This window comes from Squalius cephalus, assembly GCF_949319135.1.
Source record: "Squalius cephalus genome assembly, chromosome: 21".
Lineage (NCBI taxonomy): Eukaryota > Metazoa > Chordata > Actinopteri > Cypriniformes > Leuciscidae > Squalius > Squalius cephalus.
This window is the reverse complement of record NC_137142.1, coordinates 22,178,908-22,198,473: the sequence shown is the minus strand read 5'-3', so window position 1 is coordinate 22,198,473 and position 19,566 is coordinate 22,178,908. Positions and strand designations below refer to the sequence as shown.

The 19,566-nt window shown below is 36.2% G+C and overlaps 2 protein-coding genes and 1 long non-coding RNA gene across 4 annotated transcripts; 2 read left to right on the top strand and 1 right to left on the bottom strand.

Moving 5' to 3' along the window:
• The first annotated feature begins 496 nt into the window (after window positions 1–496).
• Window positions 497–5,050, top strand: neurog3 (neurogenin 3). Of its 2 annotated transcripts, XM_079855210.1 has the most exons (4): window positions 497–773; window positions 2,259–2,416; window positions 3,859–4,041; window positions 4,129–5,050. In XM_079855210.1, exons 3-4 carry the CDS (start codon window positions 3,956–3,958, stop codon window positions 4,778–4,780), a joined length of 738 nt encoding a protein of 245 aa, XP_079711336.1. In that variant the 5' UTR covers window positions 497–773; window positions 2,259–2,416; window positions 3,859–3,955; the 3' UTR covers window positions 4,781–5,050. The 2 variants fall into 2 exon arrangements, with proteins under 2 accessions (XP_079711336.1, XP_079711337.1); XM_079855211.1 differs by lacking the exon at window positions 2,259–2,416.
• Window positions 5,051–6,117: 1,067 nt separating this feature from the next.
• Window positions 6,118–13,183, bottom strand: pdlim1 (PDZ and LIM domain 1 (elfin)). Its single transcript, XM_079855207.1, has 7 exons — window positions 12,780–13,183; window positions 11,376–11,527; window positions 10,454–10,541; window positions 9,007–9,191; window positions 7,753–7,898; window positions 7,430–7,547; window positions 6,118–6,456 (listed from the first exon to the last, which is right to left on the bottom strand). The coding sequence occupies exons 1-7, from the start codon at window positions 12,870–12,872 to the stop codon at window positions 6,270–6,272; spliced, it is 969 nt and encodes a 322-aa protein (XP_079711333.1). The 5' UTR covers window positions 12,873–13,183; the 3' UTR covers window positions 6,118–6,269.
• A 4,408-nt stretch (window positions 13,184–17,591) lies between these two features.
• LOC307149135 lies at window positions 17,592–19,014 on the top strand. Its single transcript, XR_013819532.1, has 3 exons — window positions 17,592–17,682; window positions 17,763–17,812; window positions 18,107–19,014. It is a non-coding gene; the product is annotated as an uncharacterized lncRNA (long non-coding RNA).
• The last annotated feature ends 552 nt before the right edge of the window (window positions 19,015–19,566 follow it).

Below are 19,566 nucleotides of genomic sequence, written 5' to 3'. Positions count from 1 at the left end.
TTGTCTTGCGTTTGAGCACATGGCTCTGTCTTTGTTTGTGTTTGCCATGTGCTCCTCTTGCCCCGCCTCCTTGTTTCCTGTTACCACGCCCCCTTGTTTAGTCCCATACAGTTTAGTCCACGTCTTGTCCTCGTTTCACTAATTGTGCTCACCTGATCCTCATGTGCTCTGGTCCCTTTATATTGTGCCTCTTTCCCTAATGTCTTTGCTGGTTCGTTTTGTGCGTTGTCTGCATTCAATGTGTGTATGCATTCTCGTTTTTTGTCAGTCAGTGCTAGATTTAGTTTCGCTGTCAGTTCTATCTTGTTTTGATTTTTATCTAGTTTTTTTTTCTTTGTTCCTGATTTTAAGTCATCAAGTTCTAGTCTTTATTTTGATCTAGTTCCAAGTTTTATTTTTGGTTTCTCTTTTGTTTTTGATTAACTAATCTTATTATTTTCTCGTTAGTTTCCTACAAGGTTATCTTATTTCTTTTTCTAGTTTCAGTACTTTTATATCTAGTCCTTTTATTTATTTTGCTAGATCCTGTTATTTCAGTATTGTTACTTTATTTTTCTCTAGTCTCTTTGTTTTATTTTGCTTATTATTGTTGTCTTGTCTCGTGTTGGTTCCTGTCCCGCATCCTGTTGCACCCTCTCCTGGTCTGGCAGCTAGCCTGGTGCTACGTCCAGTCTCATCACCTGTCAAGCCTCTGATTCCCTGAGCCGCTGCCTTGTCTCCATCTTTGGCCGTCACGTCTTTGCTGTCTCATCTTCGACCTACCTGTTCTCCAGGTGTGTGCCCTGCCCTATTGTTTGGACTGTTCCTGCCTGTGTTTTTGTCTTTGTCAATAAATATCACACTGTTCATTCTGCTGGGTCCTCCCTTCTCTGAATCATGACAAAAACATATGATCAATAAGTTATGGCAACATGTTTTTACATTGCTTTAACTCGTCAAAATAAGTTAAGCAATTTTCAAAAAGAAGTTATAAGTTATACAAGATTCAACTAATTTTTTCAAGTCAGTTTTATGTAGACCTAATTTAAGTTAAAGTAAACATCCAAGTTGATTTTACTTGACTTCAGACAACATTTTTTACAGTGCAGGTTTATTAGACAACTAAATAATCAAACGGATGAATTACTTTTTTTTTTTTTTTTTTTTGCATTGGTTTAAGGGTGTGGGGTGGGTAAGTTTTTGTGGAAAGTAAAAATATACGACCAAATAAAACAATACTTCAATATAACATTTTTCTTCATATCAGATTTCTCTTTTCAAAGAATAGAACAAATGTAATTTACTTGGTAAAGATGGAATAATTGAAATTGATTCTGTGGGACTTATATTGGTAACCAGTAGGCCTATATGCTAAATGATGAATAAAACTTAGGCTAGGAAAAGATTGTAAGTCTGGGTATGGGATGAAGAAAACACCACAAAATAGGTCTATTAATTAAATAATTTGAAAAGTATAACGAAATGATAAAAGCAAGGTAAACGTTTCTAAGACAGCTTTGTTTTCTGCTTTCAAAGTTGAAATTCTGCTAATGGGGCATAAAAGTGCCCAAAATATATATTTGTTTTTAAAGAAAATAACATTTTAAAATACACTGGACTAATCCATACAACTACACATGAAATAATACAATACAAGTAAGAAAAAAAATATGGAAATAGTAGAACAGTGAAGTTCACAGATAGTTTTTCAAAATGATTTACAGCTCTTTATGTATTTATAAAAAATATATAATTTTAGTCTATTTTCATCATGCTAAAACTTGGCAAGTTACAGCAATAGTAAGATAAATTCGATTCAAGTCTGAGCTGAATGTGGGTACAATTTGGAGAAAAGCTGCAGTTGAACCCACGCATTCACAGCCGCACCAAAGCTTAATTATTGAGGGTGACCCCCGATTGCTCAAACCAAATAGAGTTTTAGCAAGAAGCTCTTGCCTATTCAATTATAATTGGTGTATTCGGTCATAACAAGCATATGCGTTTTAGCACAATGGACGGACTCTAAAAGAAAGCTCAAAAGCACATTAAAACTGCATTACTTCTTCCAAGAAGTGTACTCAAGATCTTTCGGGTCTCGATGCGCACACCGTTCCAAAAGCGCACACGTCTCCAAAGGTGCACGTTTTACCACACAAAAGAGTTGACATTGTTTGAGTTTTAACAAGAGGTGTACATATGGCATCCGGGTTGTAATTAAATGTTTTTAAGTTGTTGTTTTTGTCTTCTCAGTGAAGTTTCCTTTTCTTCTCTATGTGCAGCCTTTTCCGCGTCTGAACAAGAGAGAAGAATTAAATAGCTTTTCTGCCAGTTTGGGACAAATGGATGGCAAAAAGCTGGTCAGCGAGTTTTGGTCCTTGATTGCCTTCTTCAGATGCCCTTCAAACAAAGGCTGGGGATGAAAATAAAGCCCCACCTGGTACTTCTGTTTGTTAAAATAATAAGAAATAGATTTCGTTTCATAAATAACTACAACAGATTGTAAAGTGCAGCAGTTGAAGAAGCAGCCTATCACTCAAGAGAGCGAGGCCAGGTATCACCTGCTCTTCAGTATAGGGCGCATTTATTGTTAAATCATGTTCTTTGCGATATCTATGATTTCCACAGCAACAGGTCGCCTATGTTTGCCCATACTTTGCATAACAAGCAAGATATTACTCTGCACTGATAAAAATCGGATGACAAATCTGACAGTCCCAAACCCACACCTGTCCCGCGATATCCCAATATGGGTCTGGCATCAAAAGTTATTTGTAAAGCGGTAATATTTGGTTTACTTTGGATTATTTCGAGGACTTTATAACAGCACGACAACATTCCCTATCTCCTTGCTTTATTTGTCCATTTTATTGAAAGCATATGGTTATCAGATGTCCTCCAAAATACATATTTAGTTAGACTGGCGATGAGTGCCTTTGTGGACACTTGGGAACCACGGTAAATATTTTGCGCCCATAACAGGGCTCTTGGTCTCTCCAATAAATTAAGATTTATCAAGACTTGGGGCCAAGTGTAAACTCGTGCTATCCGACCATGTTGAAAGTCTTGTTTGCAACTGCGACTATATTTACGACGCGCACTTAATGTACCTAATAACGGACTCCATTTGGAGACATCAGTGCGCACGCATTCTATTTTCTTTGCAAATTTAGTTGTGCATAAATTTCTGTGTTTTCATTGCACAAAGGAACTTCTCCTGCACATAGACACACGTTATTCCACATTTTCTTCGCTTAAATATACATTTCCCAGGGTTTTGCGCACTACAAAACAATTTACGCACAGGGATATCACCAGAAGGCGCACAACGGCAATGACACTAAAATAATATTGTTTATCAGTAAATATTTTCAGCTCTGATTTTTTAAAATTACTTGTTAAAATGTATATATAAGTGCCACTAAAAAGTCCCCGAAGCACGTATGTTCATAAAACCTACATGGTTTCTATGTTAACGCAGTAAGATTACCAAGTCACCTGCTGCGACTTTTCCTGCTCAAGATCCATTAACTTTTTATACCACCCATTCCAGAAGCTGGTGTTTGAGAAAACTTCATGCGTATTCAGTGCCATTATTAACTCAATCGTGATGATATAGCATTCATTGTGGGGAAAAAGGCTTACATGCCAGTATATATTTGCAGTAGGCTTGGTAGTTTGCAATAGTTCGCTTGGTGGTGAAATTATGATTTTTAATATAAACGAGAAAAATGACTAAGTTAGAAAATGACAGACAACTATAGAAAACTATCCTGTTTTAAAACCCTCTCTTAGTTTGTTTCTGAAACTATGAATGTACGTTTTTGGAAAGGACCGTCTCAGTTCTGATTGGCCACTTGACTCCATTTGTTTGTCCTATAGAGCGCAGACAGGATAAAGGGACATCAATGACGATTGGGCGCATCACCCTCTATTGTCCTCTTGATTTATATATTAAGGGAATGAATAAAGAGACTGCATGTTGCTCACTGATAGACAGGACTCTCAGTGCTCTAGACCAACACCCTCACGGAACTTCGGCTTCACCGAGCCAGTCTGCAAGAGGTAAGCATCTAAAGTATGATAGGTTTCTTATAGATTGTTATTCGAGACCTTGGACTAAGGATGTCCAGTTGTGTTTTATGTTTACAGAATGACCCCAAGATCCACGTGCGCTTCGGGAGGAAGGAATGGGACCTTTAAATCTAACAGGAGTTCGGCATTAGATCTCAAGTCTGGATCCACAGACATTACCAAAGGTCAACAAATTAAATACAACAGAGAATATGAGCTTGGCAACACAGACTCAGCGACTAAAGAATGCCCATCTACCTTCAGCGAAGAGAATACAAGAAATAAAAGAATGAAGAAAAAGATGCCAGTTAAATCAGCAAGCAGACAACGTGGGAATCGCAGAGGGAAGGCAAACGATAGAGAAAGGCACCGCATGCATAAGCTGAACTCTGCTCTGGATACTCTGAGAAGCGTGCTTCCAACTTTTCCAGATGACGCGAAACTGACTAAAATTGAGACATTGAGATTCGCGCACAATTACATTTGGGCATTGTCAGAAACACTGAGAATTGCAGACCACGTTCGACAAATTTCAAATCACGTTCGGGATCAGGGGAACCTCACGGTGCCAAGCGCTTGCTTGGAAGCGCGTAACAGCGCATCAAGCTCGTGCGCGTCCAAGTGGCACTCCACAAACTCATCATCAAATTGGCAAGAAACCCAAGGCTACTGCTCTGATTTGTTGCTAGAGGAATTTAACTGCAATTTTCAGGACAATCTGACATTTTGATTTGCTGAGGAAAGTCTAATCTGCGAGTAGCAAAACAAATCTGGCAAAAGTTAACAATTGCTATTAGGACCACGAGTATGACACGTTTCAGGGCAGCTCATATGTGGATTAATTTTACTTTTCGTTTATGCCTGAAAAACAACAACATAATCATTTTATCATTTTAATTATTCAAACGTTTTATTGCATGCTTCCATATGTCTATGACGATGACAGACAAATCAATGTTGTAAATATTGTTTCTGATATGTCCTTCTTCCCTTTTTAATTCAAGCAAATAAACAAAAAGTTATTTTTTAAAATCTTTTTTCAATCGAGTGCTTTTGTAGAATATAAATTGTACAATCAAGCGAAATAAATTCATATAAAAATGCTTTAGTGTCTCGTGAAGCAAGCTTGCGTGTTGTAATTTTACTGACAGGGTTCTGCGCATGCGCCGTACACCAGCTGAGCTTTCCAGAGCAACGGGTGCTCACACTCGGGGAGACCGTGCAATATCTCTAATGGGGAAAAAAAAAAACATTAAAATATCCCAACTAAGTACAATTGAAACCTTAATTTCTTAAAAAAAAAAAAATGCTCCAGACACATTCAATGTCTCTAAATATTTAATTTCGTTATGCTTGGTGTGTGCATGTTTTTCCCTATGCACATGCTGTGTCAAATAACCCTGTGTTTCAATTAGTACATTCTTGCAAGAACTGAGTAATTGTGATTAGGTTCACTTTTGAGATTTCTTACAGCTGCAGAAACAAAAACTATTGCACTCTGAAGTATGAGTGTGTTTGTGCTTTCAATGCAACATTCAAATATTCAGTCATTTATTCTGCTATAATTATGCTTCTGCAGAAAGGCTTTTATTGAAAGTCCAGCACGATTCAAATGAATAAACATTCCTAATCAAAAAAAGCCTGTAAAAGGTCAATCTTTTAATAAATAAACCATAAAGAAATTTCACAATGGATATGCAACATTTTATTTTTCTAGCATGGCTGAACAAGTTATTTCATAAAAAAATACGGAGAATCCAAAAGACAATATACATACAGGGAATAGATTTTACATACCGATGTGTGTGAGAAATATGACCATGATTACATAATACATTTCAATGATCAACTTTTTATGAAAAACTGCTAATGCAGTAAGTGGTCTTAATATACCCTAGCACCAATAATATGAGCCTTTTATACAAAGAGATATATGGAATGACTAAGACATTGGAATGTATGATAACAATAGCACTTAATCTGGATAGACCCTGTATTCACATATTCAGGTGATGTCTAATCACATTTCCTGATTATTGTTGCCGAAGTCCATTAAAATCCATGTACTTCTGTCTGAGCATGTAAGAGTTGTTTCAAACATTCATGCTGGCAACAAAGCAGCCTCATTGAAAGACTATCCAAATAAAGTGTTACAGATTTCTGAAGGAATACCCCACATAAGGGAATGTGCAGTTTTAAAGCAGAATGCTGGTAAGATTCTACTTTGGAAAAACCGTGACAACGTCATAACCCTCTGGAGGAGTGACGCGTTCGCGTGCGTGTTTCTCACAGTAAATCTTGTCCTCAACAAAAAAGTGTCCTTTCTGCTTCAGATTGATGCCGCAGTCTGTGCAAACGTAGCACTCTGGGTGGCGAAACTTATCTCGAACTTTGACAATCATTCCTCTTTAAAACCAAAACAAAAAGAGAGAGATCAAAGTTAGTCACAGTATAGGAAAACATGTTTGGGAAAAAATCCTATTATTATGAGAGGCTGCTCACTGCAGAACCAATGGGTGGAGCTTGACATGAAATCTGCCATGTCCAAATACCCACACTTGCGGTCTTAGCCACACAGGAAGTAAGTGCGCAAGACTGTCCCATGTCTTAAAAATGCCAAAGTGCACTGCCCTTAATGTACATTAAGCCCACACTATCTCAAATACTGCTTCGGATCGGTATTCAAGGCTAAGCGTATCCCATCATGCATTATTTTCGAGAACTCATGTGGCCCAAAATCGCGAGATGTCGAGGAAAATATTCCACTGTAATTTAAATTAATTAGAGTCATATAATTTGGTAGTAAAACATTTTATTGGTGCAAAGATGAGTATGGTATGTGTAGGCCTTTTGCAACTGTTTTTATCACTTAATTAGAAGCACCACAATTTTAAATTTGTGTCTTCGGATAGTTACATAGCAACTACTGAACAGACATGTAGAAGTTTATTTTAAAATGCAAAGTGTTGAAAATATAATAAATAAAAGCTCTGTAAACACTTGCATTTTTTGCAACACTATAAGTGTGAGTGTGTCCTATCAAGTAATCAAAAGTTCTACACACACTTGCAGTCTTTACGCCTACTTGAACACTTGGGCCAAATAGAGGAAATACGTCATGCAAGTAGACAAGTGGTCAAGTGCAAAGACCGCAAGTGTGGATATTTGGACAAGGCAATCATTTGGCTCTGCAGTGAACACCACTTGATCATTATGGAGAAATCCAAATCCAAAGAAGATAATATAAAGAGATTCAGTTCCAGAATGGTCCACTAGATGGCGACACTGGACATGAAACTACAAAGTACTTGCAACTGTTCTTGGATGCATGAATTTCCTTAAAACTCCTAAAAAGATATACCAAAACAGTGAAACTTACACAATCCCTGAACCGCATTTGTCACATAGAGAGAGCTTTTCAGGATTCCCAACTGAGGCTCCAATCTTTGGGGTGGGGGCCTTGACGCTTCTGAAGCCAGAGGGTTTATCTACATCACCTGACACAAAGAAACAAAGATGCTTAGGCTTTTTTTTATAGGCCAGATCATCTGATGCCATTTACAAAACGTGTTTCACAGCTAATGATTATGAATGACCAGAATTGCAGATACCCATTTTGTCAACAGAAGCTAAGGCTTGGTCACCTTCATGTAATTCAGACACAATGTAGTAGGGTATACACAGTGTGTTTAGATATTATACCAGTTTCCAGGATCTCCTGCAGAACTTTAAAAGAGGCAGACTGGCGAGGAGGCTCATTGGATTCTTGATTCTCCTGCAGCATTTTGTACACCTCAGAGTCTGCAGGTAATGCAGGCTTTGGCTGGCCAGGTTTACAGGGATCTGAGCTATAATACAGGAAGAAGGTCACATATGACAGTCACAAGACAAACAATGTTATCTCAATAGTATTATGTCATTCAAGCCAATCCCAACTGACTCGTTTCAGCCCTGACAGCCATAAATTCAAATAGCTATACTTACACAGCACAGAACAGAAATGAATGTTGCAGTATTAAATGACTTATAAGAGTGTTCATGATTAAGACAAAAATCTTTTAAAAATCTAGTCCAGAACACGTGCTTGGTTCTTAAAACTTTATATTCTTGTTGATTTCGTATGGTTTTGAAAAACTCATTTTCGAGAAAGTTTAAATTTAATCAAGTAAACACTAATAACATATTTTCCTTACACACTGAATACATGTGAGTGTACACATCTCAATCCTTACTTAAATAATTTAAAAAAAATAAATATACACTACTGTTCCAAAGATTAGGATCAAGATAAAAAAAAAAAGTTTTATTTAGGAAGGACCCATTAAATTCTCAAAACTCAAAAGTGACAAAGACATTTATAATGCTGCCCATTTGAACTTTCTATTCATCAAGGAATCCTGAATAAATATTACGGTTTCCACAAGAATATTAAGCAGCACAAATGTTATTGATAATAAGTTTCTTGAGCACCAAATCAGCATATTAGGATGATTTCTGAATGATCATGTGACTGGACTCTGAGTAAATTCAGCTTTGCCATCACAGGAATTAATTACATTTTAAAATAGAAAATTATTTTAAATTTAATATTATAACCACAATGTTACTGTGATATTTTTGCAGCTTTGGTGAACATAAGGGACTTCTTTCCAAAAGATAAAATAAAATAAAAATAAGGTACTGTATTTTTAAAGGTACAATTATTTTTCAAATATCACACATTAATAATTTATTAAACACCATTAGGTTTTTGAGGAGTTGCCCCACGTGACATTTAACAACCTGTATTAACCTTGCCTTATAAAAAGGTCAAATTATTTGCTATTTTAGAGACTTATAGTCATGAAGGTGTCCACTCTATGATATCATTTCCTGATTTGTTATGTTTTTCCTACATGTTGGTTGCACCATATGGCTTTGTGACAAGTATGTCAGTGTGGTGTGCATCATGCTTACTTCTTACTGGCTTCATTGGAGACAGCAGAAGTCTGGACATCATCCACTGCGCTGTTGAAACTCTTAATGTTCTCAGAGGAATACAGGCCAGCAGGGTTATTGTAAAGGTTGGTGACCACCCTGGGACTGCCAGAATTAAATGGAATAGCACTCCTGTTATGAGCAGAGCCTATTTGTTTTACCTCCTACAGAAAAAGACACCAGGAATTATGAGACAACTATGAGGAGAGAAGTATAGCTTTAAAAACACAATTCACCCAAAAATGAAAATTCTGTCATCATTTACATTTACACACCCTCATGCCATTACAAAACTGTGTGAATTTTACCCTTACATTTATTTATAAGAACATTACACATTATAATTTCTGTAAATATGCCATTAGCCAACTTTCCAACTGTAGTTTTTTGCCCAGATGCTAAAAGAACATGACAATTTACATACATAAATACAGACAAAATGTACAGAAAAATACATAAAGAAAAAAAGAAAATGCCTTCAAAATGTCTTCACAGAAGAAAAAGTCATAAAGGTTTGGAGCGACATGAGGGTGAGTAAATGATGACAGAATTTCATTTTTGGGTGAACTATACCTTTAAGAGATTGAAACAAAGACATTAGGGCCCGGTTCACAGACAGGGCTTATACTAAGCCAGGATTAGGCCTTATTTCAATTAGAACATTTAAGTAGCTTTTATAAACATGCCTCAGAAAAGGAAATAAACATTACTGGTGTGCATCTTGAGATAAAACAATGGCAGTGACATATTTTAAGATATGTCAGTGCAAGTAGCTTTCAGTTAGAACAGCTCAAACATGTATTTTAGTCTGGGACTATCTTAAGCATTGTCTGTGAAACCGGGGGTATATCATTTAATAAGGAATGCAGTAATATATAACTATTAGACCAAAAAAAAATATCTGAGAATCAATCATTACTTTTGTTAAATAACCAAGATGATGTGAACTAAGCCCATTAAACAAAAAACAGACATAGAAAAGTTTTGCCAAAGACTGAGGTTTTAATGACACTGTGAAAGTTTCCACTGTTAACAACATATTTAGCAGTTGTTTTTTATTATGTTTCGCTCTCTGCTTGAATCGGGAAACATTTATAACACCAAAACTATGTAGTCAAACTCCACACACTTCCTATGATCACTCACATTCTGACCCTAAGTTTCCAACTTAGCCTGCAGGATGTGGGTCTTGCGTCATGGCTTTGGCTGATAAACTCACCGGTCTCCATGGATAAGGCTTGTTAGGACATAAACAATGACTTCACTTTGGCAGCCTATAAGTGACGTGCCTTTATTTGTTTAGCGGATATGGTCCTGTTATGTATGACAGCCTCAAGCACAATGAATATCTTTAAAGCTCATTGAAAATAATCAGGGGTCCATTTAAAAATCCCTCAGCTACCAGTTAAGCAGAGCTGAAACGTACCTGTGTATCTGTATTTGCCAGATTCATCTTGTATGGATTGGGCTTTCCTTCTTCATTGACCAGTGGGGACCACATTTTTGTCTCAGATCTTTGAAAAAAAAAAGTGTCATACAGTGATTCAATAATTGATTAAAATATAAAGTATACAATCAAGGCTTAAAAGTAAGAATGGCCTGATGACCAGTGTGAGACAGTTTTTGGGCAAGTTGATGTAATTGTACTCTTGTATTGTGTAAATTTGCAAGGCATAAAACACATTGGGTTTTCTGTCATGTATTGAACAATGTTGTTGCAAATTCTGACTTGCCACCAATGTAGCATTTTCAAGCTGATTGACACAGATGAGGATATGTCGAAATTGTAAGAATGTCTTTTGAATGACTTGCTGAAAAAAAAAAAAAACGAGCTGAAAATTACACCCAGCAACATTTTACAGTGTATGCCATTGTTTTCCACTGTGTCATTGAATTATATTATACTTTCTAGCTATTATAACACATTAAAAAAATTAGATTTTTGTAACATTTAATGAAATGTTCTTGTACAAATACAAATCCTCATTGTTGGGCCCATTAAAAGGTGCATGGCCAATCTTCAATTTATAAAATCTCCACTTCCAAAAAGTCAGCATTTGTTGCAAAACTTTTTTTAACGGGGATCTCTACAAAATGTACTAAAATGTACTTTGTCAGTTTGTATTTTTTTAAAGAAGTTTTGTTACATCACGCTTTTCTGTGTGCATTTAGCAGATACCTTTATCCAAAGTGACTTACAAATAAGGTAAAAAAAAAAAGAAGAAGCAATTTGTCAAAGAGCCAATATTCGTAATAAACAACACCTGGTTTATTAGTCAAGGCAAGATTACTCATGGCTAATGATATATATTTGGTAATTCAGACAAACCACAGCATGTTCCCCTCACCTGTCAATGGAAAGCACCATTTCCTCAAGGCAGGCTTTGATTTTATTTTGTGCTTCCAGGTGAGTCATGCCCTCTGTTGACTCTCCATCTATGGCCAGGATCATGTCCCCAATGCAAAGGTCAGCCTGAGCCGCTTTACTTCCTGGGGTCACCTAAAAAAAAAAAAAAAATCCAAAAATGAGTATCATCATCATCTAAAAGGAAAAATAGGCTTTTTAGTGAATGCAGACAAATCACCCTTTATTACTTTAAAATGAAATTGTGCCATTTTTCATGCCCAAATATAAACTGAACGTTTTTTTTTGCACAATAACTGTGGATCAGCTTTCACTTGTTATGTGATGACTTCCTCTATAAAGTGTAAGGGTGTGAACCTTGTTTATGAGAAGAAACTTTGTGGTTTGAGGTGCAGTCAGCAAGTTTTTATTTATGTTTAGCTGACTCGTATTCATCCCAATAGTACCAGTGGTTTATATCAGCCTGAATGCATGAGGTTTGATTTAAGAATATCTGCAACTTGATGCTGAAACCCTTTTTGCCTGTTTCTCTCATGATTCACACATCCATATACACTTTCAGAACTTTTTTCTAGCTGATAAAAATCAGCCTTTCAGATTCCAGTCTGCTTTAAAAGCTGAAGCATTTAATGTGGCAGATGACATACCTGCAGTGCCCGCTTATAATGAACAGAACATTATCAATGAATTGTTTTTGGAAGGTAACAGTTATTGTTCTTGATGTGAACGGGCCTTCATTTTTTACATAGATCGCTGACAGGAAGTGCTATATGAAGCAAATAGGTGATCTCATCATGGCAGCGCCCATGATGAGGAGACCCACTCTATGTAAAACAACTTATTCTAGAAAGCTGATGTCTGGAGGCTTCTTCTAATGTAAGTGAATATAGGTGTAAATTAATATTTCTTTATATGTAAAATCTTTTCATTAACAAAACAGATTGGGTGCAAATTAGCTGACAGGCAGCTTGTTGCAGTTGAAGGTATGCTACACTTTTGAAACTCGCGCGTAAGTGTCATATTATAACGTGTCACTTATGCCATGAATTCCTGTAATGTTTTAAAAACAGTTTCGGTCTATTTCTACGAAACTATATGGAATCACGTAGCCTAGTAGTTCTATTTAGAGAAAGAATCTAATTTCGTGTCCATATAATTTGTTAGTTTTGGCTTCCATGTTTTAAGAGGAAGACAGTGGCGATTTAATCCAAGTGCTCTAGAGTCTAAGTTCACGTGCGTTTCGGTTGGATGCTGCGGCATGCGTGGCACGTTCTTGAGACGGTTTATCCGTTTTATGAAGCATAATGTTTTGGCCTAGTTGTGTCTATGAACGCCACTTTTTCTCTGTGCTAAATTATTAACAAATCCGAAGTCAACGTCTTCTTACCCTCGAGATTGTAAGAGGCTGCTCGAAATCTTTCCCTCCGACCAGACGGAATCCCCACGGTCCAGGGCCTTGTAAAACAACCCGTACAGGCATTATACTTCCAACACTTAGCCTAAACGGCTGGCGTAAAGTTGTTCCTGAACTGGTGCACTGTAACTGTGCTATAAAGTCTGTAGTTTCGTGTTACTGTAGCGGGACAGGGCGTTCACTTTGAAGAGACGATGCCTGGGCGGAGCTTCCTCAGAAGTGAGCGAATAATGTCAGGTCTCTGTGCTGATAAGAGCTTATTTCCTATGTTTGTTTAGGGGTGGGCCGTTACGTCATTTTATATTGAAGTTTACCATGTATGGAAGAGTCAAATCCTGGGATTTGGTATGTGCCACTCCCAATCCAGTTGAAATCCTGGCGAATTCCTGTTCGCTCAAAACATATGCTTTCCAGGACTAGGGGTCACATTCTCAGCATTCCCCAAAAGTGGAGCAAGTGCAGACAAAACGGGCAATGCGGTAGCAGCACATTGTTTGATTTATATCAAAGGTGTGTGTAGAGTTCTGTAAACTTTATAAAGATAAGCACGTCCATAGAATGGATAGGCTAAAGCACAAGTGAAGACATGCTGCATCATGATTTGTGAGCCTTTGAAATACAGAGGAGGACATTTCAAATGCTCCTCCAGTCAGTTTTCAACATGTTTCAAAATATTTGTGAGGATATTTTCAAAGGTTTGGCCATCAAAAGCGTAACCAAACCTGGACACAAATACTTTCTACATTTAGGCTAATACATTGCATGTAGTACATTAAGTCGCACAATTGCTGGCATTGTTGCTTAATACATTATGCAAATTCAAAGATGGTTTGAGATGGGAGTGCACTCTTTGATTTATCTTTACAGTTCAGGAATAAGTGTTAAAGTAGCCTACGGTATGTGTTTGTATTCACTTTTTCAGATAAACTGTAGGCTATTAGTAGTCCAGAGGCTGATCTCTTACTTTACAATTTAAACATTCCAAGTAAAATTAAAATGGTTGCTAAACAGTTAGGATTCTGAGTCAGGATGGTTCTGTAATATGGTCCCAGGGGCCTGTCTTATCTATTTAGTAACCATGGTGATTTCAGTTAGGATCTCATTTAGAATGCTGAACTTATCTTAAGACTTCAGATAGGATGTCTCTGTAATATACAGCCTAGTTGCCTAGTTAACACCCTTCCTGCAGAGTTTAACCCTGCTTCGACACACCTGTAATTATCAAGGAGTCCGAAAGTCTTTCAATAACAGTTTTTTAGGTAGCCTATAACTAAACTATACAGAATGGAAGATTTTCAAAATGTGATCTTTGGCCCACACGGACTAATTTCTAGCAATGTGTCCCCTCCTCAAATGCAATGCGCTTGGACCTTCTTCACATTTCTGGATTAGGAATGTGCAATGTATTAGGGTTAACTTTTTACCTATAAAGGTAAATGGAAGACTGGTATATGTTACATTCCCATAGCTTTCAAATAGGGGAAATAGAGAAATGGATTAGATGGCAGTTAGAGGAAAGATGTCAAATTGAAATTGTATCAGAAACCTCATCACAGCTGTGTTGACTATTTTTTAAATATTTTAATGCCAGGCTAATAACGTAGAGTGATATAAATGTACATTCATTTTTTTTAATACATGGAAATGCAGAAATGTCATCACATTCTGTAATAAAAACCCATTTGTATGGCTTGCAATAAGAAATTGTGCAATGTAAAATACAAAAAATAAGTAGGCTAATATGAACAAATAGCTTATTTCATTTAGGCTACAGAAAAAGTAGCCTAAATGAAATAACACTACAGAGTAAAAAAAACGATAAATATACACACAGTAAGCTTCTGTTTAAAAGTAAAAAAAAAAAAAACATTTTTTTAAATGTTTTTGAAATAATGTCTTAATCTCACCAAGGCTGTATTTATATGATCAAAAATACAATAAAAACAGCAAAACTGTGTAATATTATTACAATTTAAATGATCTGGTTTCTGTTGTAATATATTTCAAAGTGTAATTTATTCCTGTGATCACAAAGCTGAATTTTTTAGCAGCTATTTCTGTAGTCTTCAGTGTCACTTCTTCAGAAATAATGCTAAATTTGGTGCTTTTGGTGATTTATTATTATTATTAATGCTAAACAGTAAACACAGTTGTGCTGCTTAATAATTTTGTGGAAACTGCTTTTTTTTTTACAGGATTTTTTGATGAATACAAAGTTAAAAATAACAGCATTTATTATAAATAGAACTTTTTGTAATATTCAACAATTTCATAAACGCCTTTACTGTCTTTTTTTAATCAATTTAAATCGCCTTTGCTAAATAAAAGTAGGCTATTCATTTTTCTTCCTTTTAAAAAAACGTACTTACACCAAACTTTTGAATTAGAGTGTATCATGAAAATATAAATAATAATAATAATAATATAGACAGCTAAAACTGTTTTCAACATTATTAATAATGATGTTAGAAAGATTTCTGAAGATCACGTGACAAGACTGAAATAATGGCTGCTGTAAAGTCAGCTTTGCATTCACAAAAATAAATTACATTTTGAAAAATATTACAACAGAAACAAGTTAAAGGGATACTCCATTTTTTTTGGAAATAGGCTCATTTTACAACTCCCCCAGTTAAACAGTTGAGTTTTACCGTTTTCGAATCCATTCAGCCGAGTTTCTGATATTTAGAAGAATATCAGTAACCAGACAGTTTCTGGTCTCATTGACTTCCATAGTATATATTTTTTCCTACTATGGAAGTCAATGAGACCAGAAACTGTCTGGTTACTGATATTCTTCTAAATATCATAAACTCGGCTGAATGGATTCGAAAACGGTAAAACTCAACTGTTTAACTCTAGGGGAGTTGTAAAATGAGCCTATTTCCAAAAAAAGTGGAGTATCCCTTTAATTTAAATTGTAATAGCCTAACATTTAACAATATTACAGTTTATTTTTGATCAAATAAATGAAGCCTTTGTGAGATTAAGAGACTATACTTTCAAAAATATTAAAAAACCTTAATGTTTCCAAACTTTTGACCGGTATATGCATAAAGGGACCTATTTATTCAGAAGGATTGAATAGGCCTATTCAGATTTTACAATAGCTATTGTATTCAATTGTTTTAGTCTAGCCTACTAATAAATAGGCTATGTCTATCAGTGGAAATTTTGCCTCTATACATAAATAAATAAATAAATAACAGAGGACTAGATTAAATACTTCACTTTAACGCTAACAAAGTTCAGTTAAAAAGCAAATTTGTCTTTCAATTCAAAGTTGAAGGCTACTACATTTCATACAGCCTGTTGGCGGCACCACCGGTGCATCATAATACGAGGTCGGAGTTGAATTGCATAAATCAGATGTCATGTAAACTCACGACCAACAGAGGTCATCCTCAACCCTTTGCACTCAAACACACGGACAGTTTTGAAATGTCTTGTTTTCGTTTCCACTTCTTTTTTCCGTGATGATAGCACAGTGAAGGACATAACCACAAACACACTGCTCGTTCTCAAATGATAAGCGCCTATATGTGTGTTTTTGTTTGAGCGCGAGAGCAAAACATTACTGGAGTTCTGAAAGTTTATTTCTGTATCCAAGAGAGTGTAGCCTACCTACACTACACGAAGCAGATACAGTGTTTATAGTGCCTTATAAAATCCTTATTTTAGTGTTTGCATCAACAGTATAAAGATAGAAAATATCTAAGTTCCCTAAGCTGTTCTTTTTTAACACGGTTCCTCTTTATCAGTGAGCTCTACTGAAAAGCAGAAGTACCTAAAGCATGTGACCTGCTGAAACTATCGAGTCGATGAGAAGTAAAGTTTAAATCTTGTGGTCAGGCCCCTCTGCCCTGGTCCCCCTCAAAATATGTCATGAGCGCAGCTAGAAAGGTGTCTTATGATGTCATTGTGTGAATTCACCAATGACAGGTGAAGCTCGAGAGCATATAGAAGACGTCACATTCGCGTGGGAGTGGGCTATATGGCTTTGTTAAGTACGGGGCAAACGGTGACATTTGGAGCTGTTAACACCTTCTCTCTCTCTCTCTGTCACACTCCCCCACCCACGGGCTGTGGGGCTGTGACGCAGTTCGGCTTGACCAATATGAGCAGGTGTTTCAGTGTGGCCAGATCCAGAGGGTGGTGATTGGGGCATATTGTAAAATAGAAAAAGAATAAAACCCCTGGATAATGAAAGCATTTAATACAAGGCTTAGGATTACATAAATACATGTTTCTTTCATAATATAGTTTTCATACTATTTAATTAAATTAATATTATTATTCATTGTCATTTATCCTTATTCAACATGTTTTGTTGATTATTTTCTTACACTAGAATACTTTTTAGTAAACCATTGTTTTTTCTTATTAAACTAATGAACTATTATTAAGATTAAAGAGATTTAAAAGATTTTAATTTCATTAAATATTTAGCGTAATATTTAAGTAAACAAAAAAATAAATGCTCATTAAAATTTTGTCAGCTGTTAATGGACAAACAAACTTTGTTTTGTCGATCATTTTATAACGCGATGTAGATCACAACATCTTTTTTTATTAAATCATTATTTTATCTTAATAAACTTATTAAAGTATTTAATTATATTGTAAAACGTTACGTTTTACAGTGTAATCCTTGAATACAGTAAATGCTGCTTTAAATGATCTGCCAAACTATTGCTCTCACAAAAGCACACAGCGTAACATATCCTGGTTATGTCATGTGTGTAATGTAGGAATCTGTACAATGTGTTTTTGTTATTTATTCAGAGTGAGTGTTCGAGTGTGTATGAGAGCAAGTGTGGAGATGTGGCATTAAGTGAAGAAAATACATTGAATGGAATTTAAGAATTGAATGGTGGTAAGTTCAGTATCAAATTCAGCTCAGATCTGAGGCAGATAATTTGCTAGCACACCGTGTTAATGCAGTTCTCTCTGAAGGGTTATAGGGATTTTCCCTCTGCTGAAATCTGAGATTCACTGCACATGAGGTAAGCATTTCAGTCAAACACACAAGCAATATGTAATTAGACAGACCTTCAGGACAGTTACACATGCCTCTTTTTCTCCAAGCAAAATGTTTAATGAGTACCCTTGAATTTGAAGATGTATAAGGTAGGTTTTCTTGGTAGTGAATTCAAATGGACACGTTGCTTTGCTTGGTGTCCTTTATTAGACATTTAGTTCAGAATAGTTTGAAAGAGGCATGCTTTTTACTATGAGTCCATCTTTTTTTATTTTTTGGGGTAAAATTGTATTATCAATCCTTTTCTCTATCTTTACAGAAAAGAAATCACTGTCACTCATCGGCGCCAGATAGCAAACTTCGGCACTGAAGCTTTCATTCAGTCATCATTCATAAACATCCAGTACATTATTAGACTGTAATGTGATCTTTCCTTCAGAACTTCCTCATTCTCCTGGTGAGAGCAGCACACAAGAGAAGGCAGCTCTGTGAGGCGTGTCATCCATTTCCCATCACGCAATGATATGTGTGTTTGTGTGTGTGTGTGTGTGTGTGTGTGTGTGTGTTCGTGACGGAGGACGGGGGAGGAGCTTGACTGGAACTGAGAAGTTTGGCTCTGTTGTGTTTTGCCCTGGCTCTGTTCCAGGGCAGAAATGCTCTGACCGAACATGCATGATTCTAAGGTAGACTCACTAATGACAAACAAACTTTGGAATCCCTTTTTACTCCAGCTCAGTGTTGAATGCAGGTAACGAGATAATGATATTGTTGTGCTAAAGGTTTATATGCTCTGGCTAGGAGCCAGAAATCTAACTCATGTTAAACACAAAAGCACTTTTAGCCATAAGTAGGAGTATATTAGGATTACACAGCAACTGCATCACTGTGGTCATTTCAACCCAACATCTTGTTTTTGATCGGTATGCTTTGCAAGTATCAGTTGATGTTATTATGTTGGTGGTTATTATTTTCATCTTCTTCATTAGTTCCAGGAAGGTAGAACAAACAAACGTCACTTATTTAATTCACTGACATCTGCTCAAGTATTTCCCCTCAGATCTGTGCGATTATTACCTCATGAGGGTAGCTATGACAACATCAGGTTTTTGATATGATCAAAGGAACTCTATTGAGACATTAACCTTTGCCCTCAATAACATGCATATCAGAAAACATTTTCTAATGACAACTATCTTATTAAAATCCTACCAAAATGCTTATGCTTTCCATGCGAATGACTGAATTGTTTCTGTTTAGGAGCTGCATTGTGGTTTGCTACGGATAGACAGACAGGAAGCCGCAATTTTAAACGGCATTATCTTCCAGATAAGACCATAAGATGAGTCTGTCTTCAAGTGTGTCCTGTATTCACAGGTGTTGACGTCTCTATGGGGAAAGCAGCTCTTGTTCATACTGGCTATAAACCACACAATTTCAAGAAACGTTGTGAGCATTATTGGAATATAGAATGCGATTATTATAAACTTCATGTATTGACGTATAAATGCTTACCTAAAATGAATGACTTAAGGCCTACGATTGTTCCTGTTTTTGTACAAGATTCAAAAGCATTTTTCTTTGCACCAATTAATGTATTAAAGTGGTGGTTGATTGAATTCACTTTTTTTAAAAACTTTAGTTAGTGTGTAATGATGCTGTTTGAGCATAAACAGCATCTGCAAAGTTATTACGCTCTAAGTTCAAAACAAAGGGAGATATTTTCTTATACAGAAATTAAGGACTACAACAAACAGACTACAATGAGCTTCTTCATGGGTT

Bases quoted from the DNA above. Each gene is read 5' to 3' on its own strand.
- pdlim1 (XM_079855207.1), bottom strand. From the start codon at position 12,872: ATGCCTGTACGGGTTGTTTTACAAGGCCCTGGACCGTGGGGATTCCGT. The intron at 11,528-12,779 runs GTAAGAAGACGT...TTTTTTTTTTAG, and splicing joins AGCCTCTTACAATCTCGAGG to GTGACCCCAGGAAGTAAAGC. The intron at 9,192-10,453 runs GTACGTTTCAGC...CTTTTTCTGTAG, and splicing joins TGGCAAATACAGATACACAG to GAGGTAAAACAAATAGGCTC.
- neurog3 (XM_079855211.1), top strand. From the start codon at position 3,956: ATGTTGCTCACTGATAGACAGGACTCTCAGTGCTCTAGACCAACACCC. The intron at 4,042-4,128 runs GTAAGCATCTAA...TTATGTTTACAG, and splicing joins ACCGAGCCAGTCTGCAAGAG to AATGACCCCAAGATCCACGT.